This window comes from Jaculus jaculus, chromosome 3, assembly GCF_020740685.1.
Source record: "Jaculus jaculus isolate mJacJac1 chromosome 3, mJacJac1.mat.Y.cur, whole genome shotgun sequence".
Taxonomy (NCBI): domain Eukaryota; kingdom Metazoa; phylum Chordata; class Mammalia; order Rodentia; family Dipodidae; genus Jaculus; species Jaculus jaculus.
In genome coordinates this window covers 1,041,533-1,067,956 of record NC_059104.1, presented here as the reverse complement: position 1 = coordinate 1,067,956, position 26,424 = coordinate 1,041,533, and the positions used below count along the sequence as shown (strand labels likewise).

The following is a 26,424-nucleotide window of genomic DNA, read 5'->3' as shown; positions in this document are numbered from 1 at the left end:
GGGGAATGAAGGACTCAGGAACCAGATGGATGCCATGACAGGCTTCAGAGTCCTCAGTAGGCCTAAGTTTCTGTTTCCTGGCAAGATCTAAGGGTGGGTTTAACAGTTACTGGAAACTGATTATGCCATAAGATAAATTCAGTTCCCCTAGCTCCAGCCCGCTGACCTTGCCATAAGAGTAGGCTTAACAGTTAAACTGATTATCACATATATTCCTGAAGTCATGAGACATTCCTGTAGTCATAGATGAGCTCAATTCCCCTAGCTCCAGCCCACCAACTTTGCCCGCCAAAATCCTAAGCCAACCAGAAGAGTACACTGTTTAAATCAACCAATCATGTACCCATCCCCTTCTTCTATGTTCAAATCCATGTACCCATCCCCTTTTTCTATGTTCAAATCCCTATAAAAACCCTACCCTCCCACTACTCGGAACTCTTGTATGGATCCACTGCGTTGGTGAAGTCAAGAGACCAAGCTTAAGCCCAAATTAAAAGTTCCTTGCCCTTGCATTAAAAAAAAAAAACAAAAAACAAAAAACCTGTGAGCCAAAACCCTTCGTCTCCTGAGTTGTTTTTCTCAGGTATTTGGCATAGTGATGATAAGTTGTCTGATGCAATAGCACTGTCATATCCAGTGCTTTCCAACATACATTTGCAGGTAGAGCCACATCTTGGTCTGTGTAAGTCCATGTTCTGTCATGAGGTCAGGTGTCTTGTGACATTAAAGTTGTTTCCACCTACTCTAGTAGTCTTTTTCCTTGTGTAATTAATAATTTTTGTGGAGCTGTTTCTGGATGGTTATAAGCATCTTACGCTCACCTATCCACCTACATGGTGATTTTGGCCTGAATCACTCTTATCTTGATGAAAGGGGTTGGTTTTTCCATAATTTTTCTGTGCTTAAAAGCTACCATTCTGCTGGGCATCATGGCACACACTTTTAATCTCTGTACTCGGGAGGCCAAGGTTAGGAGGATCACTGAATTCAAGGCCAACCTGAGACTACATAGTGAATTCCAGGTCAGCCTGGGCTAGGGAGAGACTTTCTGTCCAAAAAAAAAAAAAAAAAATAGGGCTAGAGAGATGGCTTAGTGGTTATGACACTTGACTACAAAGCCAAAGGACCCAGGTTCAACTCCCCAGGACCCATGTAGGCCAGATGTACAAGGGGGTGCACATATCTGGAGTTTGTTTGCATTGGCTGAAGGCCCTGGTGCACCCATTCTCTCTCTATCTCTCTGTACCTGCCTATTTCTGTATCTCTCTCATAAATAAATAAATAAATATTTTTAAAAATTGCCGTGAGTTTGAGGCCACCTAGAGTGAGTTCCAGGTCAGCCTGAGCTAGAGTGAGACTCTACCTTGAAGGGGTTCGGGGGGAAGCCACCATTCTTCTCTAAGAAAGAGTCCTCCATTCTAGTCAGTTTTCTTTTTTCTGTTATTGTAAAGTTACAGGTTCTTATTTTATTTGCTTTTTTTTTTTTTTTAAGATTCCTATGTATTTATTTTTTTCTTCTTTTTTTTTTTACTTTAGTTTTGAGAGAGAGTGTGAGAAAGAGGAAAATGGGTGCTAGGGCCTTTTTTAGATGCTGTGAACGAACTCCAGAAATCTACGCCCCCTTATTTGCTTATTTTGATATCTACATTACCCCAGATTTAGTTAGTGGGAAATCCTTTCAGCTGGCTCCCTTGACTTTTTTGATTTTTTTCAAGGTAGGGTCTCACTCTAGCTCAGGCTGACCTGGAATTCACTATGTAGTCTCAGGTTAGCCTCGAACTCACAGCAATCCTCCAACCTCTGCCTCTTGAGTGCTGGGATTAAAGGCATGTGCCACCATGCCTGGCTTTCCTTTGACCTTTTGACAGACTCCCATCATTGAAATTTTTTTCTACTAAGATATTGAAATTTTATTAGATTCTATTTTTTAAACTGGAGCAAAATACACTGTATCATAGAAAGTTTCTCCTTAAAATGGACAGCTCTGCATACTAAGCATAGTCACAGTATTGTACAACTATCACCTCCACCTCCAAATGGAAGCCCTACAATGCTAGAAGAACTTTCTACACCCCCTCTCTGGTCTGAGCCACTGATCTGCTTCCTGCCTGTATATTTGACCGCATTTGGTATCTTGTATAAATGGACTTATTCAGGATATAAGCATCTGTGTCGCTCCCTCTTCCTAGGCTCATCCATGCTGTGGCATGTGTCTGGGCTTCATTTCTCTCTCTTGTTTGTTTGTTTTTGAGGTAGGGTCTCATTCTAGCCCAGGCTGACCTGGACTTCGCTATGTAATCTCAGGGAGGCCTTGAACTCACAACAATCTTCTGTCTCTGCCTCCTGAGTACTGGGATTAAAGGTGTGCACCACTATGCCCAGGTTGGGCTTCGTTTCTTATTTGCCACTGAGTATAGACCATTTGTTGAATGATGGGCCTTTGGGCTATCATAAATTATACATCTTTGAAGGTGGAGTACAAGTTTTTATCGGAAGACCTGTGGTCATTTCTGGACATATAGCTAGTATGAAAACTGCTGGATTCTGCATAGCTCTATGCTTTACTTAACTGAAGAATATGGGGGCCAGATTCCTTCTCCTCACCAGTTCTCACTGTCTGTCCCAGTGAGTGTGAGGTGGTGTCTCACCTGGGTAAATTCTGCATTTTCTTATTGATTATTTATGTTCTTCTTGGCTATCTGTGTATCATCTTTGGAGAAATATATTCAAGTCCTTTTTTAATTGAATTCATTTTGTTACTGAATTGTAACTGTTCTTTACATATTCTGGATGGTTGACCTTTATCAGATACATGATTTGCAAATGTTTTCTCTGTGGATGGTCTTTTTACCTTTTTGATAGTATCTATCTCTCTCTGCTTTCTGTTGCTAAAACATAATGCCTGGGACTTGGTAGTTTAGTTCTGGAAGCCCAAAAGTCAAAGGACTGCCTGTGGTGAGGGCCTTCAGGCTGTGGTGGTACATCCCATTAGATAGAAAGGGAGGCTCAAGAGAGACAGCTAGACTGGCTTGTACAGTAGACTACTCTGCTGGTGACTAGTAACACACTCTTGCTCCCTGATGACCTCTGAAGTCTGTCAATGCTTTCTGTGCTGGTACCCTATAGTCAACTTTCTGTCACTGTGACATAGTAACTGAAACAAGGTCATCTGGATCCATTGCTTTAGGTCTTGAGGTGAGGCTAAGCAGTGTGACATGCCTTGAGATAGCTGCCAGGGACAAGATTCACCTTCACAAGAATGTCCTCAGTGTCCTTTTCCTCCAAACAGGCCCCACATTTGAGTTTCCAGACCCTCCCGATGTTGTCAAGTGACTAGCCTATGGATGGGTGTTGCTGGGATGAACATCCAAACCAGGCACAGTTAGGGGAGGAAGGGATTTATTTCAAGCTTACAGATCCAAGTGAAGTTCTGTCAGTAACAGAAGAAGCTGCTTCCATACATCCAAGTAGAGAAATAACCAGATAACCAGCAAACACCAAAAGTAGCAAGCAGCAGGGTCGCCGCCAGAGCTCATACTGTTCTGCATATCTTTTGGCTAAAAATAAGATGTGTACCCAAACACACCTTTGAGTTAGACCCCAGCATCTATCCCTGGTGACACCACTTTGCTGGAGACCCAAGTTACAACGTTTTTGTTGTTTTTTGGGTGGTGGTGGTGGTGTTTTTTGAGGTAGGGTTTCACTCTAGCCCCGGCTGGCCTGGAATTCATTATGTAGTCTCAAGGTGGCCTTGAACTCACGGTGATCCTTCTACCTCTGCCTCTCTAGTGCTGAGATTAAAGGCTTGTACCACCATGCCCAGCCCAAGTTACACATTTTAATAAAATACCTGAATTTATGGGGAACATACATTCAAATTACCATATACCTGCCCCCCCATAGGCTCATAACCATCTCACGTTGTTAATTGTATTTAGAACAACTTCAAAGGTCCCCATGGTCTTTACCAACTTCAAGATTGTTCTAAAGTCCAAGTCTCATCTGAGATTTAAGACTGTCTCTTAATTGTATCTCCTATAAAAGCAAACTAAGTTACATACTTCCACCATACAGTGGTACAGAGTAAACATTTCCATTGCGTAAGGCATAACAAGAAGAAAGTAGACGAATGCAGAATCAATAACTATCAGGTAAACATCAAACATCCGCAGTTCAAGTCCGACATCTATAACCAGTGACAACAGGCTTTGGGTTTTCCAATTTCCATTCCTCCAACTGGGCTGAGTAGCCAAAGGAAAATTCCATCCCGAGCCAGTGGCACTCCATGGTAGCCTTTGCATAGTCCTGGTATATCTAAAACATCTTCAGATCTCGAGAGCAAACAATGGTCTATATTACAATGGCCTCACTGGCCTCTCTACCAAGTACTTTGCCCCTGCTCCATTTGCCACATCTCAGCAGCAGCTCCTGGAATCATGTGTACTTCATGACCCACTTTTTCATGTTTACAAAATCAGTATCAGGTGTGTAAAGACATAGCCATATTGTTGGGGCTGGAGAGATGGCTTAGCTGTTAAGCACTTGCCTGTGAAGCCTAAGTACCCTGGTTCGAGGCTCAATTCCCCAGGACCCACGTTGGCCAGATGCAGAAGGGGGCACATGCATCTGAAGTTCATTTGCAGTGGCTGGAGGCCCTGGCGTGCCCATTTTTTTTTTCTTCTCTCTATCTGCCTCTTTCTGTTATCACTCTCAACTAAATAAATAAAAATGAAAAAAAATTGTTTTAAAGACATAGCCATATTGATAATTCAGGAAGGAACTGAATTAACTTAAAGAGCAGGTTTCTCCCATTCAGTCTTTCCTGGGTGGATCATCACCTCAGGCATCTTTGTATTACATTGCAGATAATGGTGGTAATTTCCTAACAATAGCAGCTTTAGCAACCTGTCTCTGTGCCTATAACCTTAAACTTCCTTAAATTTTCCCAATTTTAAATCCTATCTCTCAGTTATACATCTTCTGACAAGCATACCAGTCTATTGCTTTCAAATTCAACCATCACATTCTCTGGGTATGGGCAGAACACAGCCAGCCTTTATACTAGTAGCCCAGTTCCAACAAAGTTTCCTACCTGCATAGGCATGCCCCTTCGTGTCCTATTCCTCTAAACAGGCCCTACCTCTAGGTTTCCAGACCCTTTCAGTGTTGTCAGGTGACTACCATATGGATGGGTTAATCCACTGATGGTCGGATCTCTCATGAACCAATCACTTTCCTGAAGCTGTGAGCTGGCAACCAAAACTCAAACCATGATAAGCTGAGACACCAACCCCTACACTGTCCTCACCTCTGAACACACAGATGGCAGGAAAGCAAAGCAGAAGCTGCAGGCGCAGTCTGACCCAGGGTAGCAGCTTCTCTGTGTGCCACTGGAGGTGACTAGTGGTGGAGTGGGGCCTTCAAGACACAACCTGTCTGAACATCAAGTACTAATCTAGGCAAAAGCCAGGACCCAAGGTCCAAGGACTGGTATTTTCACAGGTGGTAGAAGGTGCGGGGGGGGGGGGACATAATACAGGGCTACTTTTTTAGTTTTTCGAGGTAGGGTTTCACTGTAGTCCAGGCTAACCTGGAATTCACTCTGTATTCTCAAACTCACAGCAATCCTCCTACCTCTCCCTCCCAAGTTCTGGTATTAAAGGTGTGTGCCACCATGCCTGGTTTAGGGCTACATTTTTTATTTAGCTGTGCAAGCCTGTAAGGAACCTATAAAACAAAGCATGGCTGTCAGGCAGGAATGCTCAGTTTATCTCCTGTGTATCCTGGTTTGGCAGATGGTTAGACTCCAGGAGGTATTCAAGACCTTCTACCTGGGCAAACATAGTGGCCGGAAGCTCCAGTGGCAGACGACTCTGGGACATGCTGTACTAAAGGCGGAGTTTAAGGAGGTCAGTTCTTTGTCTAGCACTCTTTTATTTCTTCCTTTTTCTAAGTATCTTGGTAGAATTTTTAAATTATTATTGAACTTTGGTGGCAAAGAAAGGAAAAACTGGTTTCAGCACAATTCAACACTAGCTTTTCTAGGTCAGTATAGCTAGTAACCAGCTAAAGGGTTAATATTTCAGTTAACAAACATGAGTAATAAATGAATGAATAGAAAATCATTTACACTGCTTGAAAAAAAAACCAATGATGTGAAATCAACTATAAAAACAAAACTAAAAATAAATATGGTGGGCTGCAGGCCCAGAAAGCCAAGTGCCACGTGTTCTCTCTCATATGTGGATCCTAGCTACAGATGATTGGGCTTCTGCGTGAGAATGAAAATACTTAGTAGCAGAGGCCAGTAAGGTAAAAAGGAGACATAAAGGGTAGAGAAAGGAAGGGAGGAGGATACTTAATAGGTTGATATTGTATATATGTAATTACAATGATTGTAATGGGGAGGTAATATGATGGAGAATGGAATTTCAAATGGGAAAGTGTGGGGGTGGGGAGGGAGGGAATTACCATGGGATATATTTTATAACCATGGAAAATGTTAATAAAAATTTAAAAAATAATAATAAAATAAAAAATATGGTGGGCTGGAGAAATAGCTTAGTGGTTAAGGTATTTGCCTGCAAAGCCAAAGGAACCAGGTTTGATACCCCAGGACCCATGTAAGGCAGATGCACAAGGTAATGCATGCATCTGGAGTTCCTTTGCTTTGGCTAGAGACCATGTGTGCCCTTGCTTTCTCTGACCCCTGTCTTTCTCTCGCCCTTGCCCTCTCTCACTCAGATAAATAAACAAATATGGTAAGAATGTGTTTCACTCCTCTGCTAAAGAAAAGGTGGTAAAGCCGGGCATGGTGGCACACACCTTTAATCCCAACACTCTGGAGGCAAAGGTAGGAGGATCACCATGAGTTTTAAGGCCACCCTGAGACTACATAGTGAATTCCAGGTCAGCCTGGACCAGAGTGAGACCCTACCTCGAAAAACCAAAACAAAAAAAAAAAAGGAAAGGAAAGGAAAGGTAGTAAATGAAAAAAATGAGCCAGGTGTAGTGGCTCACGCCTTTAATCCCAGCACTCAGGAGGCAAGAGGTAGGAGGATCACTGAGAGTTCAAGGCCACCACCCTGAGACTACATAGTGAATTCCAGGTCAGACTGAGCTAGAGTGAGACCCTACCTCAGAAAAAACAAAATTAAAAAAGAAAGAAAAAAAAGAGAGAGAAGCCAAGCACAGTAGCTCACACCTATAATCCCAGCACTTGGAAGGCTAAGATAGGATTGCCATGAGTTCAAGGCCAGCCTGGGTTACATGAGCCAGCTCAGTCTAAACTAGCTGAGACCCTGCGTCAAAAAAATAAATAAAATGCCGGGCATGGTGGCGCATGCCTTTAATCCCAGCACTTGGGGGACAGCGGTAGGAGGATTGCTGTGAGTTCGAAGCCATCCTAAAACTATATAATAAATTCCAGGTCAACCTGAGCTAGAGTGAGACCCTACCTCGAAAAACCAAATAAATAAATAAAATACAGTGAGATTAGCTGAGAAATTGATGGAGGCTAGAAATGAACAGAAAGCACAGTTCCCGCTTAAGCTGAAGAGAGCTTGAGCCGAGTGATTTCATGATGTCATGGTGGTTTGGAAAGCAGTGTGAAGGCAGCTTGGTCATGTGGCTCAAAACTAGGTCACTTGCTTTGTTGCCTGAGTTCCAATTTTAGGAATGTGCCTGCTTTATTTTATTAATTTTTAATGTATATTTATTTGTGAGGGAAAGAGAGAATGGGCATGTCAGGGCATCTTACCACTGCAAAAGAACTCCAGACACCTACTTTATGTAGCTTTATGTGGCTACTGGGGGAGATTTTAACACATCCTTTCATAAAGATAGAACTGAAAACCCTTAGACATTTTTGTAAATGGTGAAATAAGAATGTATATTGCAGCCGGGCATGGTGGCGCACGCCTTTAATCCCAGCACTCGGGAGGGAGAGGTAGGAGGATCACCGTGAGTTCGAGGCCACCCTGAGACTCCATAGTGAATTCCAGGTCAGCCTGGGCTAGAATGAGACCCTACCTTGAAAAAGAAAAAAAAAAAAAAAAAAGAATGTATATTGCAAAGCACTTAGGAGCCTGCGTGGGATGTATGAGTATAGAAAAGAGGCATATTGATAGCCGGGCGTGGTAACACATGCCTTTAATCCCAGCACTTGGGAGGCAGAAGTAGGAGGTTCTTGAGGCCACCCTGAGGCATATTGGGCTGAAGAGATGGCTTAGCAGTTCAGGCTTTTGCCTGCAAAGCTAAAGGACCTCGTTCGATTCCCCAGGACCCACATAAGCCAGATGCACAAGGTGGCACATGTGTCTGGAGTTTGTTTGCAGTGGCTAGAGGCCCTGATGTACCCATTCTCTCTCTCTCTCTGTCATATAAATAATTTTTTTTTTAAGAAAAACGAGCCAGTGTGTGGTAGACTCTCCTTGTGTTTGTATTTAATATGTTAGTATTTATTTGTGTACATCAAAGAGAATAATCAAAGTTCCTATTTTGTATAGCTATTATACTCACCTGTGCTTTATTAAAATTATGCATATATGTCTTGTGTATGTCACTGTACAGGTCTTATACATAAACCTGTATACATTGTTCTGCAAGACGTTAATTTTACTACCACCTCCGTAGACTGGACACAGTTCTTGCAACTCTGTGCTTCTGTGAGTCAGGACTGGGGCCCTATAGGGGGTGTCCAACACTGCCACCTCTCCTTCTGTCCCCTCTCATGTCCATGCAGAACTGCTAGTGTCTTGTGGAGCCATAGGGTGGAGGAGATGGTGCTGATTGAGTGCTTGTGTTATTTTTTGAACAAAGCGTTAGGAGGCATTCTGCAGGCTTCATCTTACATCACCCGTGTTGCTACTGACCTCTCTCTGCTCCTTCCAGACCTTAGTAATCCCCACTACCATCTAAATCCTCGTTTAGCAGTGTGTGGTGAGTATGTGCCTGAGTTTAGCACTCAGGAGGCTGAGGCAACAGGTCACAACCTCAGTGCCATACTAGGCTACTTAGCAAGACACTGCCTTTAAAAACAACCAACCAATAAACAGGCCTTGGTGACTAAAACACAAAAGGGACCAGCCTTGAGCCTCCGCCTCTGCCTCCTGCCTGCTAGTATTGCAAGCACGCACCACAACACTCAGCTCCAAGGCAGGAGCTTTGTTTGCTTTTAGTTTTTCAAGGTAAGGTGTCACTCTCACCCGGGCCTACCTGGAATTCACTGTATAGTCTCAAGCTGGCCTTGAACTCATAGCCATCCTCCTATCTCTGCCTCCCAAGTGCTGGGATTAAAGGCGCACACCACCATGTCTGGCTAAAACAGGACGTTTTGTTTTTATTTTTATTTTTTCATTTATTTATTTATTTAGCAGAGAAGGAGGGAGAATGGGTGCACCAGGGCCTCCAGCCACTGCAAATGAACTCCAGACATGTGCACCCCCTTTTGCATCAGCTAACATGGGTTCTGGGGAATCGAACCAGGGTCCTTTGGCTTTGCAGGCAAACGTCTTAACCGCTAAGCCATCCCTCCAGCCTTAAACAGGAATTTTTAAGTGCAAAACCTAATAGTCATTTTGTTCTCCTCTGTTACGATCAATAACATTTCTTACTTGGTGTTTCTTCGTAAGTGTTGGATCCCTCAGAAAAACTTTCAGTATAAAAGCAGCCTGTTGTGACTTGCAAATAGTGTACAAGCACAGCTGTAGTGATGGCTCTGTTTTCTTAAAGGGGAAGAAGGAGTTCCAGGTGTCCCTTTTCCAGACATTGGTGCTGCTCATGTTCAACGAGGGGGATGGATTCAGCTTTGAAGAAATAAAAATGGCTACCGGCATAGGTAGGAAGACTCATGGCCATTTTAAAGTGTGTTCTTTAAGAGAAAGTATAGGATAGGATGTAGCTCAGAGGCAAAGCACTTGCCTTATCAGGCCCAAGGCCCTGGATTTCATTCACAGCACTGATTTTAAAAAGAAGGTATAGATGTTTGCTGTCTCCACTCACACTTGATGGCATGATTTCTTCCTTCTTCACTGTTGAATCTCCCATTTCATAGCAACTTCTGTGTGCCTTTGCTTCCCTCAGAGGACAGTGAGCTACGAAGAACACTGCAGTCCTTGGCCTGTGGTAAAGCACGTGTTCTCATTAAAAGTCCCAAAGGAAAGGAGGTTGAAGATGGAGACAAATTCATTTTTAATGGAGAATTCAAGCACAAGTTGTTCAGAATAAAGATCAATCAAATTCAGATGAAGGAAACTGTACGTATCAGCTTTCTCTTTTTACTTATGAGACGTTCCTTAGCTTTTTTGGTAATGTCCTGACAGTTAAGAGGCCAGAGCATATTTTCAAATGTTATATGAATACATAATGCTAACAGCAGTATCCTTTTCCATGATCTTTCATTAACTTGATATTCTCAATAGGAGTACAAGTCAAAAAAAAAATATATATATATATATATATTTGTATAACAGTTGTTGCATCATGAATGGGACATAGGGTTGGGTCTTCTGCTATCATATCTATTAGCATAGGCTGGGCTCCAGCATTGTAAGCTGGAGGTGGCAAGGACAACTCTAGCCATAGGCTCTCAGTGTCCTGAATCCAGACAGGCCTGAGACCATAGCTTTCAGCCCTTCCTGGCAGCAACCTGCCCTGCATACACATGTGCGTGCATGCACACGCACACGCACACAGATTCTGGTGGCCACCTCATCTCAATAAATGCCCATCTTATATGGATATGTAGCAAGGATTCTTGTGATATGGGGTAGGGGGGATCAGGACAGGTTTTTAATTACTATGTGTGCCATAGATTACCCTTACACACAAACCATGATTATGTCACCCTGAGACCTTCATCATGCTGTGTAGGAAATTTATTCATATTACTCTACTCATAAGTGCACACCATATAAAAGATGTTCATTCTCATCAATAATTATTTTAAATTAAAACAATATTCTATCATGGTGGTGCATACCTTTAATCCCAGCGCTTGGTAGGCTGAGGTAGAAGGAACGCTGAGTTCGAGGCCAGCCTGGGTCTAGAGTGAAATCCTACCTGGGGGGGTGGGGAATTTCAGCTCATTGATTGATGGCTTGTCTTACAAAGCCATGGGTTCAGTCTCCAGTACCACAAACAATAATAGTTATAGCATTTAGCTTTTGAAGTCCGTTTGGGAGATGTTTAAAAACTTTGTAGGGCCAAGCATGGTGATGCATACCTTTAATCATAGCACTTGCGGAGGCAAAGATAGGATAATAGCTATGAGTTCAAGGCCACCCTGAGACTATATAGTGAATAGCCCAGGTCAGCCTGGGTGCTAAAGAGAGACCCCTTAAAAAATAAATAAATAAATAAATAAAGTGAGACCCTACCTCAGGGAGGAGAGAAAAAAAGGAAAGAAAACCTTTGTAGGGTTGGAGAAATGGCTTAAGCCATTAAGGTGCTTGCCTATGAAGCCTAATGACTCAGGTTCAATTCCCCAGTATATAAGCCAGATGCACAAAGTGGCACATGTGTCTGGAGTTATTTCACAGTGCCTGGAGGCCCTGACACACCCATTCTCTCTTTGCGCACTCCCCCCCCAATAAGTAAATAAAATATTTTTTTTTAAAAGTTTCAAAACCCAAGGCTGGAGAGATGGCTTAGCAGTTAAGGCACTTGCCTCTAAATCCAAAGGACCCGGGTTCTATTCCCCGGGACCCACATAAGACAGATGCACAAGGTGGTGAATGTATGTGGAGTTTGTTTGCAGTGGCTAGAGGCCCTGACACACCCATACTCTTCTCTCTCCTTCCTCTCTCTAATAAGTAAAATATAATAAATTTCTATGTGTCAGCTACCCAGTTTGAAAAAAAAAAAAGGGAGCTGAGCTACCCTAAGACTATAAAGTGAATTCATTCTAGGTCAATCTGGGCTAGAGCAAGACCCTACCTCAAAAAAGCCCCCCCCCCCACATACACACACCAAAAAAGAAGGATTTAAGTATAAATGTGCTATCCAGTTTTTTGTTTGTTTTTACCAAGGTATGGGCTCTAGCCCAGACTGACATGGAAATTTGTAGCCCCAGGCTGGCCTCAACTCACTTCTTAAACTTCTTAAATGGGATTGCTGTATACCTGCCATTTCTACATGTCATATTATCATCTTTGTAACCTGCTTTTTCATCACTAAACAACTTACTTGAGCTATCACCTTTATTATTGTTATCCATGTGTTATGGTGAAATGGGGTGTTAAAGGTTCAGGAAAGTCCTTGAGCCCCAACCCCTGGGTTCACTTTTGCATTTATTCAAAGAGTTGGGGCATATCCAAGGGAAGGAAAATGAATACATCCACATTGCCTGAGAGCCCATGTGGTAGGCCTGGAAAAACTGCAAAGAAAAAGAAAGGAACAAAAAGAAAGTACAAAGAGCTCCTGCCACATGGAGGGCAAGAGGGGGTAAAGAGCCCATGTGGGAGCAGGGTTAGGGGTTCTGTCCTTGGCTTAGCCCAGCAGAGATGTGGGAAAACTCACCAGAATTTGGAGGTTCAGGAGTATTGAGACAGCCCAGAAAGCCTCCCCTCCTAAATGTATTTATAACCTAATGCAGTGTGCTTTCCCTTCTGACGCAGGTGATCCAGAGAGATGGCTGACTGGTTTGAGCTAGAGGCTATCTCTGGAAGAGGCTAGCCATGACACCTAGTTCTGGGGGCTGAACTTGACCACCCACAGGTTCAGGTTTAGATTGAAATTCTAGGAAAAGGGACCTCCCTCCCAGAAGGGGTTCAGGTTGTGGAAAAACAGGTCTAGGGGAAAAGATAAGGAGTCAGATCATACTTCGATCTGTAGCAAAGTGGAGACTGTAAAGTCAGGAGCTCAGTCAACCTAACTGCCAAACAGCTACCTGACTCCCTCTCATTGGGTCAGTTTTTGCCCAAATTCTATTATTATTTTGTTGTTGTTGTTTTTGGTCTTTCAAGATATAGTCTTGCTCTAGCCCAGGCTGACCTGGAATTCACTATATAATCTCAGGGTGGCCTCAAACTCATGACGATCCTCCTGCCTCTGCCTCCCAAATTCTGGGATTAAAGGTGTGTATCACCATGCCCAGCTCTATTGATTTGTTGTTGTTGCTGTTGTTGGGTTGCTTTGTTTGCTTGTTTTGTTTTTGTTTTTTCAAAGTAGGGTCTCACTCTAGCTCAGGCTGACCTGGAATTCACTATGTAGTCTCAGGGTGGCCTTGAACTCACGAACTCATGGTGATCCTCCTACCTCTGCCTCCCAAGTGCTGGGAGTAAAGGCATGCGCCACCACGCCCAGCTTGTTTTTTGTTTTTCTGAGGTATGGTCTCAGAATAGCTCAGGCTGACCTGGAATTCACTATGTAGTCTCAGGGTGACCACAAACTCTCAGTGATCCTCCTACCTCTGCCTCCCAAGTGCTAGAATTAAAGGCATGCACCACCATGCCACTCCTATATTGATTTTTATAATTTAGCTCCCACATTCCCCCTGCCTTTCCTTTTTTAATGTTGAGAATCAGACCCAGGGCCTTATATGTGCTAGACAAGTACTCCACCACTGAGCTACATCGCTCAGCTTCCAAATTCCATTTAATGTACTCATTGCTATAACTTAAAGCTCTCAGTGAACTTCACAATAATTCAGTAATGTTTTAGTCCCCCTCTCAAACCCCTAAGGACATTGGCATGTAAACTAGGCATGGAATAATCCCAGCACTTAAAGAGGTAGAGGCAGGAAAATGAGGTGTCCAAGATCATCCTAAACTTCATGGTAAGTGTATTGATCAACTTCTCAGTACTGAGACAACATACTTGACAAACATCAGTTTAAAGGAGGCAGGGGTTTATTTCAGCTTACAGTTCCAGGTTATAGTCTATCATGGTGGGGAAGGCATGGCGTAGGAGCTAGTCACATTCAGTCTTAACAGTGAGGAAGCAGAGCAGAGTGATAAATGCTCCTGCCCAACCAACTCTTTCCTTTCTTATAGTCCAGGACCCCAACCCATGAAATGGTGCTGCCTAAAGTTAAGGTGGGTCTTCCCACCTCAATTAACCTAATTAAGATAATCTATATTATCCTTCACAGGTGATTCTAGGTCTTAGAAAGTAGACAGTCAATATAAACCACCACAGTGAGTTAGAGGCCCACCTGGAATATATGAGACCATATCTTAATAGATAGATATTTGGTTGACTGATAGGTAGATAGGCAGGCAGACAAAAGCATTGACATTTTTATATATATATATATAATTTTTTTTTTTTTTTTGAGGTAGGGTCTTGCTCAACTCCAGGCTGACCTGGAACTAGTCTTAGGTTGGCTGAAGGCCCTGGAGTACCCATTTTCCCTCCCTCCCTCCCTCCTTCCCTCCTTCTCTTTCTCTCCTCCTCTCCGTCTCAAATAAATAAGTAAAACAGGGCTGGAGAGATGGCTTAGTGGTTAAGTGCTTGCTTGAGAAGCCTAAGGACCCCATTTCGAGGCTCGATTCCCCAGGACCCACGTTAGCCAGATGCACAAGGGGGAGCACGCATCTGGAGTTCGTTGGCAGTGGCTGGAGGCCCTGTCACGCCCGTTCTCTATCTCTCTCTATCTGCCTCTTTCTCTCTCTGTCACTCTCAAATAAATGAATAAAAACATTTAAAAAGGCGTGTGTCACCATGCCTGGCAAAATTAAAAAAAAAAAAATTAGGGCTGGAGAAGTGGCTTAACTGTTAAGGTGTTTGCCTGCAAAGCCAAAGGACCCAGGTTTGATTCCCCAGGACCAGATGCACAAGGGGCACATGCATCTGGATTTCCTTTGCAGTGGTTAGAGGCACTGGTATGCCCATATTCATTCATTCATTCTCTCTCTCTCTCTGTCTCTCTGTCATTACAAATAAATAAATAAAAAATTTTTTAAACTAAGATAAGTAAAATAAATAAATAAATAAAATGTTAACAATTTACTGTGTGGTGGCACACACCTTTAATCCCAGCACTCAGGAGGCAGAGGTAGGTAAGATAACTATAAATTCGAGGCCACCCTGAGACTACATAGTGAATTCCAGGTCAGTGTAAACTAGAGTGAGACCCTACCTTTAAAATTTTTTTTTAAATATGTAATAGCTGGAGAGATGGCTCAGCAGTTAAGGCATTTGCCTGCAAAGCCTAACAATGACTGCCAGGTACACAAAGTGGCACATGCATTTGGAGTTCTTTTTCAGCAACCAGAGGTCCTGGCATGCCATTCTGTCTGTCTCTCTCTTCTCTCTACCTCTCCCTGCTTGCAAATGAATAAATAATGTGGAACAAAACAGGACTCATCCAGAGCCTGGTCTTAGTTTGCACCAAAACCAGTTTCTGATAAGGCTCCACCACAGGAAACAGTCCAGATGCGTCTTTACAGTTACCTTTTCTTCCTCCTCCTCTTTTTTTTTTTAAATCAGGTTGAGGAACAAGTTAGCACCACAGAGAGAGTATTCCAGGATAGACAATACCAAATTGATGCTGCTATCGTCAGAATAATGAAGATGAGGAAGACTCTGGGTCATAATCTTCTAGTTTCTGAATTGTACAATCAGTTGAAATTTCCAGTAAAGGTAAGTATGCTGTTGGCACAGTTAGATGTGAAGTGCTATGCTCTCAGTCATGGAGCCTGTTGCACTCAGTGTCCTAGATATAACTGACCTTAAGGAACTTTGTGTGTAGAGAAAATGGTACACTTGATGGCAAGAGCCCTGTGCTGATGTTCCATCACCACTGTTGAACCTTCATGTTGCTGGAACGAAGCACCCAACCTAAAGCAGCTGAGATGGCTTCCAGTCTCAAGGGGAAGCTTCATGATCATAGGGAGAGCATGGTAGAGCACAAACAGGACATCACAGTCCTGCTGCAGCAGATGGAAAACAGCAGCAAGAGAGTAAGTCAAGCTCTGGCAAGGGGAAGCTGATCATCCCAATACTTTCCCCTAGACACCTCACCTCCTGCAGCAAAGCTCCACCTCCCAGATTGCCACCAGCTAGGACCAAGCATTGAAAACACATGAGTGTATAGGGGACATCTGACTCAAGCCACCACAACAACAGTGGAAACCAGAGACCTACATGCACTCTTAGCATACTGCACTACTCATTTCTACTCAGGAGAGCAGAAGGCCAGGTTTCTGGACACATGTTCTTCCTCCCTGTTCATAGCAGTGAAGCCTACTCCATAGGACCTTAGGGCCATCATATGGGTAACTGCTTGACTCAGCATTCCCAAGTTGCACTCATTTCCTACCTTGATGATACAAGTTGGCCTCAGGCTCATCCCTGTGCTCCTTGCTCCAGAACTGAACTTTGCTGTTCTGATGCAGGTGCAATGTGGGATAAGCTAGGGAAGCATTAACCAGTAATGCTACAAATGCATCCTAGGGCTGGAGAGTTGGCTTAGCGGTTAAGGCACTTAACCTGCAAAGCCAAAGGAACCAGGTTCAATTCCCTAGTACCCATGTAAACCAGATGCACAAGGCTGCACGCATGTCTGGAGTTTGTTTGCAGTGGCTAGAGGCCTTGGCACACCCATTTTCTGTATCTCCACCCCCACCCCCACTTGCAAATAAATAAAATTTTTTAAATGCATTCTAGCTGGGCTGGGCGTGGTGGCGCATGGCTTTAATTACAGCACGTAGGAGGATTGCCATGAGTTTGAAGCCACCCTGAGACTACGTAGTAAATTCCAGGTCAGCCTGGACTAAAGTGAGACTCTGCGGGGGGGGGGGGGGGGATGTATCCTAAAGTGCATTATCAGCTCCTGTTGCAGTCAGCTTCTGTTGCTGACAGAAAACACCCAATCAAAAGCACCTTTTGGGAGGAAAAGGTTTATTTTGGCTTATAGGCTCAAGGGGAAGCTCCATGATAGCTTGGGAAAATGTGGATTAAGCAGAGGATGTCCAACATCAAGTAGACAACAGCAGCAAGACAATGTGCCAAACACTAGCAAGTGGAAGCTGGATATAGCACCTATAAGCATGCCCCAACCTCCAGGAGGCTCCAATTCCCAAATTGCCACCAACTCGGGACCTAGCCTTCAGAACACATAAGTTCATGGAGGATATCCAAATCAAACCACCACAGCTCCAAAGGTATTGATCCCTCAGGACCTTTCAACAGCTGAGCCAGCCTATATGAACTGGTGAGAAGTCCTCTGTTCTACTAGACCAAATTTAGTCCTCCCTCTTTTCCAGGGAATCACACAGAGATGGAGTAAGTTAGCATCTTGAAGACAGGCAAGGGCCAGTGCCTGACCCTGTGCCCTCTACAATGATCTAGGCAAGCTCAGGAAATGCTGTGTGTGTGTTTTTTATCCCAGGCCCAAGCATGTTTCTCCCTTAGCAAATGAAGAGACCCAGCAGCTGAGTACGACTGTGGCTAGCCAAAATCCTGTTCCTGCTGCTGTTATACCTAATTCAGTTTTCAGCCAAATCCTGTAAAATGTGCAACCTGTAACTGAACAGAAAGGTTTGCTGTTTGGAAAATGGGATCTCCAGGCTGGAGAGATGGTTTAGTGTTTAAGGCACTTGTCTGCAAAGCCAAGGGATCCCAGTTTGGTTTTCCAGGACCCACATAAGCCAGATGTACAAGAGGCTGCATGTATCTGGAGTTCATTTGCAGTGGCTGGAGGCCCTGGTGGATCTTTCACTCTCTACCACTTTCTCAAATAAATTTTACAAAAAAGGGGGGGGGAGAAAATGGGATCTCCCCTCAATAAAGGGGCCTTGCTCATCAGCCTTCAGTGTTTGACACAGATTTGCTTCCTAATCCTATTGCAGTAGAGGTGGGTGTGGTGCTTTTGTTGGGTGAGCACTCTGTAGAGCTTGGAGGGTTTTTGTTTTGTTTGTTTTTTAATCAGAATACTAAAGGAGGGCTGGAGAGGTGGCTTAGCAGTCAAGGCACTAGCCTGTAAAGCCAAAGAACTCAGGTTTGATTTTTCAGGACCCATGTAAGCCAGATGCACCATGTGGCGCATGGATCTGGAATTCGTTTGCAGTGGCTGAAGGCCCTAGTGTGCCCATTCTCTTATCTCTTTTCTCCCTCTCACAAATAAATAACAATATAAAAATATAAATTTTTTAAATATTTTATTTATTTATTTGAGAGAGGAAAAAAGGCAGAGGGAGAGAGAATGGGTGTACCAGGGCTTCCAGCCACTGCACATGAACTCCAGATGCATTGGCCACCTTTGACATCTAGCTTAGTGGGTACTGGGGAATTGAACCAAGGTCCTTTGGCTTTGCAGGCAAGTACCTTAACCACTAAGCCATCTCTGCAGCCCCAAATTTAAAAAAAAAAAAAATTGTTTTTAATGGAGCCGATTGTGGTGGCACACACCTTTAGTCCCAGCACTTGGGAGGCAGAGGTAGGAGGATCGCCCTGAGACTACATAGTGAATTCCAGGTCAGCCTGAGCTAGAGTGAGACTCTGCCTTTGAAAACCAAAAAGGGAAAAAAAGCCAGGCATGGTGGCGCACGCCTTTAATCCCAGTAGCAGGATTGCCGTGAGTTCAAGGCCACCCTGAGTCTATAAAGTGAATTCCAGGTCAGCCTGGACTACAGTGAGACCGTACCTCGAAAAAAAAAATTGGGGGGGGGGGGCCTGAAGGGATGGCTTAGTGGTTAAGCGCTTGCCTGTGAAGCCTAAGGACCCTGGTTCAAGGCTCAATTCCCCAGGACCCACGTTAGCCAGATGCACAAGGGGGCACATGCATCTGGAGTTAGTTTGCAGTGGCTGGAAGCCCTGGCGTGCCCATTCTCTCTCTCTCTCTCTCTGCCTCTTTCTCTCTCTGTGTCTGTTGCTCTCCAATAAATAAATAAAATAAACAAAAAAAAAACAAGTGATAGTGTATCACATGGTGGGATCTGCCTTATTTTTGTGCTCATGGCTGATGGTGCAAATGTCAACTGAATATAAACCTTGGTCAGGAGAGGATGCTAACATTGTCCTTGTAATTGAGTTTTAATCATTTTGTAATTATTAATGATTCATGTTTAAGTATGTAGTTTTATCATACTCATAAGTGTAGTGTACTATAACTAGGAGTTTTATTTTTCTTTCCTAGCCTGGAGATTTGAAAAAGAGAATCGAATCACTTATAGACAGAGACTATATGGAACGAGACAAAGACAGCCCGAATCAGTACCACTATGTGGCATGACGTGCCAGCAGACTGTCATCGTCAGTGAAGCAAACACTAGAATGCACCTGCAGAGCGTGAAGCCCACTGTGTTGTGTCCAGGTCTCCATCATTGTGGATTCTTGGGTTTGAAGGAGAGGAGATGGTTCTTGGATCATCCTTCCCAAAGCACAGGGACTTTGAGATGACATGCATGTCCTTTTTTTCCCCCTCTACTTCTTGATCTCTTTTAGCCATTTAAATTGTTTCTGTTGCTCTGTGCAAAATGACCTTGAGGCTAGGCACACCATCGTCAGTTGAGAAGTTCCTTCACAAGGTCTTATTTTGTGGCAAAATGCCACAGGTTTGGTTTGTTCTTTGTGTGTGATTGTGGGGCACGATGGAAAGACCCTAGATGCTGCATTCTCCCCCAGACAAGCTCTCGGAACAGGAGGCTTCAGCTGGTGGGCACTGGAAAGGAGTGCCCAGACCACCACCCAGTTCTGCACCCCAAGCATTAGCCTCTGCTTCATGTATCTTCAGAGAGTTCCAAACCTTGTTTCTGTGTGTCATTTTCTCACGGAAGTCCCTGATGTGCCAAGAGGTCATCTTGTCTGCCACATGAGATGTAGAGCCTGTGAACACCACCAGTCCAGCCAGGTTACTTGTCATTTCTGTTTAGGACCTTGGGGGTTTCATAGTCGTGTTTCCATGCTAAGATCGAGCGTGGTGGTCCTTGTCTTGGCATTGGGTAGCTGCTTTTTGATAGTTTAAGTTGCAGTTTGTGTGATTACCATAATAAACTAGGTGTGGTTTTACAGTCCTGCACAGGGACTCTTTGTTCTCTGCCCTGGCACTATATGGAGCTTAGTTATATTGTCAAAATACTAAAGGATTTGTTGGTGCCTGATGACACACTGAGTATCCACATGTGAGGTTGAGCGGCAAGAGCAGGGTTCCGTAGTGATGTTAGTATGGTGACGACAGATACTTTTGCAACAACACTTAAAAGTACTTTATATTTTACAAAGTGGCATGTTTCATTTTGATTCAAAGCTACCAAAGGAATTTTGATCATGTATAAGTGTTTAAAGCAATATTTTCTGGAATATACCAAGTTTATATAACTCGATTTTATGCTAAATTATTAAAGAATTCTCCCTTTTTGAAACATGCGTGTTTAAAATATGACATTTTTGGGTTTCCATATTAAAATCTTTAAGTATCATTTCTATATTTGTAAATTTTCATTTATGAGTTCTATAATATGTGGTCTATGAAAGACCAAATAGATTTCTATTTCTACTTATATTTTAAGTTCCTTGTGTCTAGAGATTGTTAATACTGTAATTTAATGTAGACTTACTTTGAATAAAACTAGTTTAATTGGCCTTAAGATTACTTTAATAAAATTTTTTGGTATGTAAACTTCATACTCCTCATAACTCTTGACAGCTTTAAATTAACCACTAGTACCCCAAGAGAAAATCAGGAGGGAAATGCCTGTTACCCTGATGCAACTCAGTGTTCCTTCCTGGTCTCCACAACAAGTTACCAGTGAGTCAGGACATGGGATGTAGCTCAGTGATAGAGTACTTGCCTAGCATACATGATGAGGTTTGAAGTTCAGTCCCCAGCACCACACACACAAAGATGTGACACCTCCTTTATTTTAAAAGTTAAAATAAGACTGGCATGGTGGCGGAAGCCTTCAATCCCAGCACTTGGAAGACCACCCTGAGACTCCATAGTGAATTCCACGTCAGCCTGGGCCAGAGCGAAACACTACCTCAGGAAAAAAGAAAAAAAAAAGTTAAAATAGAGCAAAGTATACTGTAGGACTAGCCCGAATTTGAAGACATGTGACAGTGTAATGAAAAAGAGCCTTAGCCAGGCATGGCAACACATGCCTTTAGTCCCAGTAATGGGGAAGCTGAAATAGGAGAATTGCCATGAATTCCAGGCCACCCTGGTGCTACAGAGTGAGGTCCAGCCTAGTCTCCAGACCCTGAGCCTTGGAAGATGTGATACAGATAATTCAGTGCTGAGCACTCCTCTGTCATTTCTCAGCACCGTGGTGCCTTCTGAGTTATCGCAAGGTCACTGCCATCTGAAAAGAGAAGTTTCTCTAACCAAAAGTCAGAGTAGCATAGTATATGGATATGACCATTAAGAGAAGTGCTTACTGGGTAGTTTGGTGAGCATAGTATATACATCTAGCCAGATAGCAGCAGACATTACACCCCTAGGGGTCATGACTACCCCTGTTTTAAGTTTTCAATATCAGGGATATATTCCCTCCCATGGAGCAGGCCTCCAGACCAATTGAAGGGCAGTTGATTTTGACCATGACAGATGTGCCACTATTGCACCCATTGGCTCCTTTGGCCTGGCTGGCAAAATATAAGGCTTGCAGTGTCCACTGTTGAGTATCTTCGCTGGTGATTTCTCTTTCTCCCATTGAACTGCATGCAGTGTGGCTTTTTTCCAGCTTTTTGTCAGCTGGTGTACATGGAGGAGGTTTTTAGCTCAGCTCCGGCAGGATTTCTCAGTGACCTTGCAGCCCAAGTATGTGGAGTCTTCAGCAATAGGGTCTTACCATCTATTCCTGGTGGGAAACCAAGGGCCTCAGCAATGGCCTGTAATGTTTGGGGGGCATCAGGGACCTCCCTGGCCAACAACTCCCTGGAAGGTATCCCATCCCTGACACTGGAAATTTTCAAGTAGCAATCTATTACTCCTGTGTGTTCCATTGTCCAAAAACGTAGGTTTCCATATAACTTATTTATATCCTTTTAGATTTTGATTAACCCTCTCTTCACCTTTCCTTTACTCAATCTCTTCCCTTGACCTCACTTAGGCCTTTTCACCCCCATTAATTTGTTCTTCTACTTACATATATAGAATACCATCCTATTAAGCCCCTCTCTTTCCCCTTTCTATTGCCTTTATATCTCCTTTCTAGTTTACTGGCCTCTGATACCGAGTTTTCTTTCTACTCACATGGAAGTCCAATCATTTGTAGCTAGGATCCACATATGAGAAAGCACATGTGATGTTTGCCTTTCTGGGCTTGTTGGGCTTGTTACATTTTTATATTCTCAGCTTTTCTATTAGTCTAATAAACTAAGTTCCTTTTTTTTTTTTTCAATTGGATTGAAGGTGTGATGGCACTTGCCTTTAATTCCAACACTTAAAGGATTGCTGTGAGTTCAAGGCCACCATGAAGACTACATAGTGAATTCCAGGTCACCCTAACCTACAGTGAGACCCTACCTGCCCTGGCCAGTGGGGAGTTGAACAAGGACCCAAGGGGAAGTCAACCTGAATGGGAAAAGGCAAACAGACACAAGAAGGAAACCATGCTAGGTGTTTGTCAAGGCCTCCAGAGTTTATTCTTACATGTAGGTTTATATAAGGTTGTAGGGGAAAGGGGACGTAATCAGGCCAAAGATCACAGAGTTACTGGTTAAGCCACAATGCCTTTGTTTCTTCATCAGTTACTGGCAGCATGGGGGAGTATTTACCCAAGTGTACGATTCCTTTGTTTCTGGTAGTTGAATATTAGATGAGGAAGTAGAATCTTAACTTGCTATATGGCGGTTTCTGTTAACATGGCTGAAGTTTGATTCATAGCTCCCAACACTACCTTGGGGTAAAAAAAAAAAAAAAAAAAAAAAAGATTGACATTGAATGGCAGTTTTTTTAAGCATTTTGTTTGCTTTGGGTGGCTTTGGGGTTTTTTGTTTGTTGGTTTTTAATCCCAGTACTTTGCCATTCTTCACAGAAATAGAAAAAACAATCCAAAAATTCATTTGGAAGCACAAAATAAAACCCTCAAATATCTAAAACAATTTTGAGCAGCAAAAATGGTGGTATCACCATACCTGATTTTAACCTACAGAGCCATAGTAACAAAAACAGCGTGGTACTGGCACAAAAATAGACATGTAGATCAGTGGAACAGAATAGAGAACCCAGATGTAAGCCCAAGTAGCTATAGCCACCTGATATTCAATAAAAATGCCAAAAATACTCATTGAAGAAAAGATAGCCTCTTCAGCAAATGGTGTTGGGAAAACTGGATATATATCTGCAGAAGGATGAAAATAGATTCTCTCTGGCCATGCACAAGAATTAAGTCCAAATGGATTAAAGACCTTAATATCAGACATGAAACTCTGAAACTGCTAGAGGATAAAGTAGGGGAAACCCTTCAATATATTGGCCTTGGCAAAGACTTTCTGAATACAACCCCAATTGCTCAGGCAATAAAACCACAGATTAATCACTGGGACCTCATGAAATTACAAAGATTTTGCACTACAAAGGACACAATGAAAAAAGCAAAGAGGCAGCCTACAGAATGGGAAAAAAATCTTCACCAGCTATACATCTGATAGAGGATTAATATCTAGGATATACAAAGAACTCAAAAAGTTAAATAATAAGGAATCAAACAAGCCAATCAAAAAATGGGCTATGGAGCTAAATAGAGCATTCTCAAAGGAAGAAATACGAATGGCATATAAGCATCTAAAACAAAGTTCTACGTCACTAGTCATCAGGGAAATGCAGATTAAAACTACATTGAGATTCCATCTCACTCCTGTCAGATTGGCCACCATCATGAAAACAAATGATCATAAATGTTGGTGGGGATGTGGAAAAAGAGGAACCCTTCTACACTGCTGGTGGGAATGCAATCTGGTCCAGCCATTGTGGAAATCAGTGTGGAGGTTCCTAGAACAGCTAAAGTTTGATCTACCATATGACCCAGCTATAGCACTCCTAGGCATATATCCAAAGAACTCATCTCATTTCCTTAGAAGTACATGCTCAACCATGTTTATTGCTGCCCAATTTATAATAGCTGGGAAATGAAACCAGCCTAGATGTCCCTCAACTGATGAGTGGATAATGAAGATGTGGCACAGTTATACAATGGAGTTCTACTCAGCGGTAAAGAAAAATGAACTTATGAAATTTGCAGAAAAAAATGGATGGATCTGGAAAGGATTATACTAAGTGAGGTAACCCAGGCCCAGAAAGCCAAGTGCCACATGTTCTCTCTCATATGTGGATCCTAGCTACAGATGACTAGGCTTCTGTGTGAGAATGAAAATACTTAGTAGCAGAGGCCAGTAAGTTAAAAAGGAGACATAAAGGGAAGAGAAAGGAAGGGAGGAGGGTACTTAATAGGTTGATGTTGTATATATGTAAGTACAATGATTGTGATGGGGAGGTAATATGATGGAGAATGGAATTTCAAAGGGGAAAGTGGGGGGGGGGAAGGAGGGAATTAACATGGGATTTTTCTTATAATCATGGAAAATGCTAATAAAAATTTTAAAAAGAAAATAAAAAAAGAAAGAAAGATCAATGAATGCCTGATGCCCTTCGGAACCCCCCAGAGGGGACTCCCATGGATCCCAGCTATTCCCAATATATACCATAATACTATCATTGACATTAAAGATTGCTTCTTCTCTATCCCTCTCCATCCAGGAGACATGGGAAAATTTGCATTCTCTGTATCTGCTGTTAATTTTTGTGGCCCAGATAGGAGATTTGAATGGACTGTCTTACCTCAGGGCATGGCTAATAGCCCACCCATTTGTCAATATTACCTGTCACCCATTTTCTCGTATCAAGCTCCCCAATACCCTGTTTTATATTTACATGGATGATATTATTCTTGGGTGCCTAGATTCCTCCACATTCCAGGACCTTACCCGCTAATGTCTAAGTATCCTTCATACTCACAGCTTTAAAGTAGCTCCTGAAAAAGTTCAAACTAATCATGGAAAATGCTAATAAACATTTTTTTAAAAAAAGTTCAAACTGCCTCCCTTGAAAATCTTGGGCTTGACCCTTACCCTAGATACAGTTTCACCTGTTAAACCACAACTTTATATTCAGGATTCTTACCCCTTGCCTCAACTCCAAAAGCTCTTGGGAGAAATTAATTGGATGAGGCCTTGGATACCCATAACTACTGAAGAGCTATCCCCTTTGTTTGACCTCCTAAAGGATCTTAACTTCTCTCAAGTAATTTTATCCCCTTGTCATCAACAAATTTTTCATAAGGTACAACAGGCTATAAATACTGCGACCTTAAAGAGGTTCAATCCTGATTTGCCTGTCTCCCTCTACATTTTCTCTGTGGAAACATTATACACCACACTGTTGGCTCAGGAAGGTGAGCCCATCCAATGGGTCCAGCTCTCAATCGGTGGGATCCCCAGAATTTATTCTATAACCAACCAGTTTATTGATTGCATTATCAAGGGCAGAGACACCTCCCTCCAGTTATTTGGCATTTTTATCGAATATCAGGTGGCTATAGCTACTTGGGCTTACATCTGGTTTCTCTATTCTGTTCCACTGATCTACATGTCTATTTTTGTGCCAGTACCACGCTGTTTTTGTTACTATGGCTCTCACCTTATTGTCATTCCCTGTTGCAGTCCGGTTCGCATTACTGGTAGAAATCACCTAACCAAGAGCAGCTTCTGGGAAAAAGAGATTTATTTTGGCTTACAGGCTCGAGGGGAAGCTTCACGATGGCAGGGGAAAACGATGGCATGAGCAGAAGGTGGACATCACCCCCTGGCCAACATAAGATGGACCACAGCAACAGGAGGGTGTGCCAAACACTGGCATGGGGAAACTGGCTATAAAGCCCATAAGCCCACCCCCAACAATACACTCCCTCCAGGAGGCATTAATTCCCAAATCTCCATCAGCTGGGAACCTAGCATTCAGAACACCTAAGTTTATGGGGGACACCTGAATCAAACCACCACACTTCCTTTAAGATAACTGATTTCACCTGGCTTCAGAGAAATAATAACAGTTGCTACAGCTCTCAAGGGGTTTCTAGGTAAAATTGATTGCCATTATGGCCCCCACAAATGGATGAGTTCTTTCTCTAGGTTAGAATGGAAGCCCCCCAGGCTTTTTCTATCTCATCCTAACCCTGACTTTCTTACCGTGTTTACTGATGGAGGGTGCCTGGGGGCTTCCCTAGTCATTTACCCTCCCTTAAAACAGGAAAAAGAGCCTATCTCCATAAAGTCAATCTCCCATGAGGTTGAAGGATCAACACAATTCAAAAAACTATTTACTGGGCCGGGCGTGGTGGCGCATGCCTTTAATCCCAGCACTTGGGAGGCAGAGATAGGAGGATCGCCATGAGTTCAAGGCCACCCTGAGAATGCAGAGTGAATTCCAGGTCAGCCTGAGCTAGAGTGAGACCCTACCTTGAAAGAAAAAAAAAAATCTGC

At 43.0% G+C, this 26,424-nt stretch overlaps 1 protein-coding gene across 1 annotated transcript in view; it reads left to right on the top strand.

The window, feature by feature from the left end:
- The window catches only part of Cul4a (cullin 4A), a 59,685-nt gene extending 39,314 nt beyond the window's left edge, over positions 1 to 20,371 (top strand). The window contains exons 16-20 of the mRNA XM_004663418.3: positions 5,796 to 5,909; positions 9,733 to 9,838; positions 10,084 to 10,256; positions 15,433 to 15,585; positions 19,082 to 20,371. Of these exons, the coding sequence (XP_004663475.1) occupies positions 5,796 to 5,909; positions 9,733 to 9,838; positions 10,084 to 10,256; positions 15,433 to 15,585; positions 19,082 to 19,177 (642 nt within the window). The 3' untranslated portion in view covers positions 19,178 to 20,371. The remainder of the gene's footprint in view (positions 1 to 5,795; positions 5,910 to 9,732; positions 9,839 to 10,083; positions 10,257 to 15,432; positions 15,586 to 19,081) is intronic.
- The last annotated feature ends 6,053 nt before the right edge of the window (positions 20,372 to 26,424 follow it).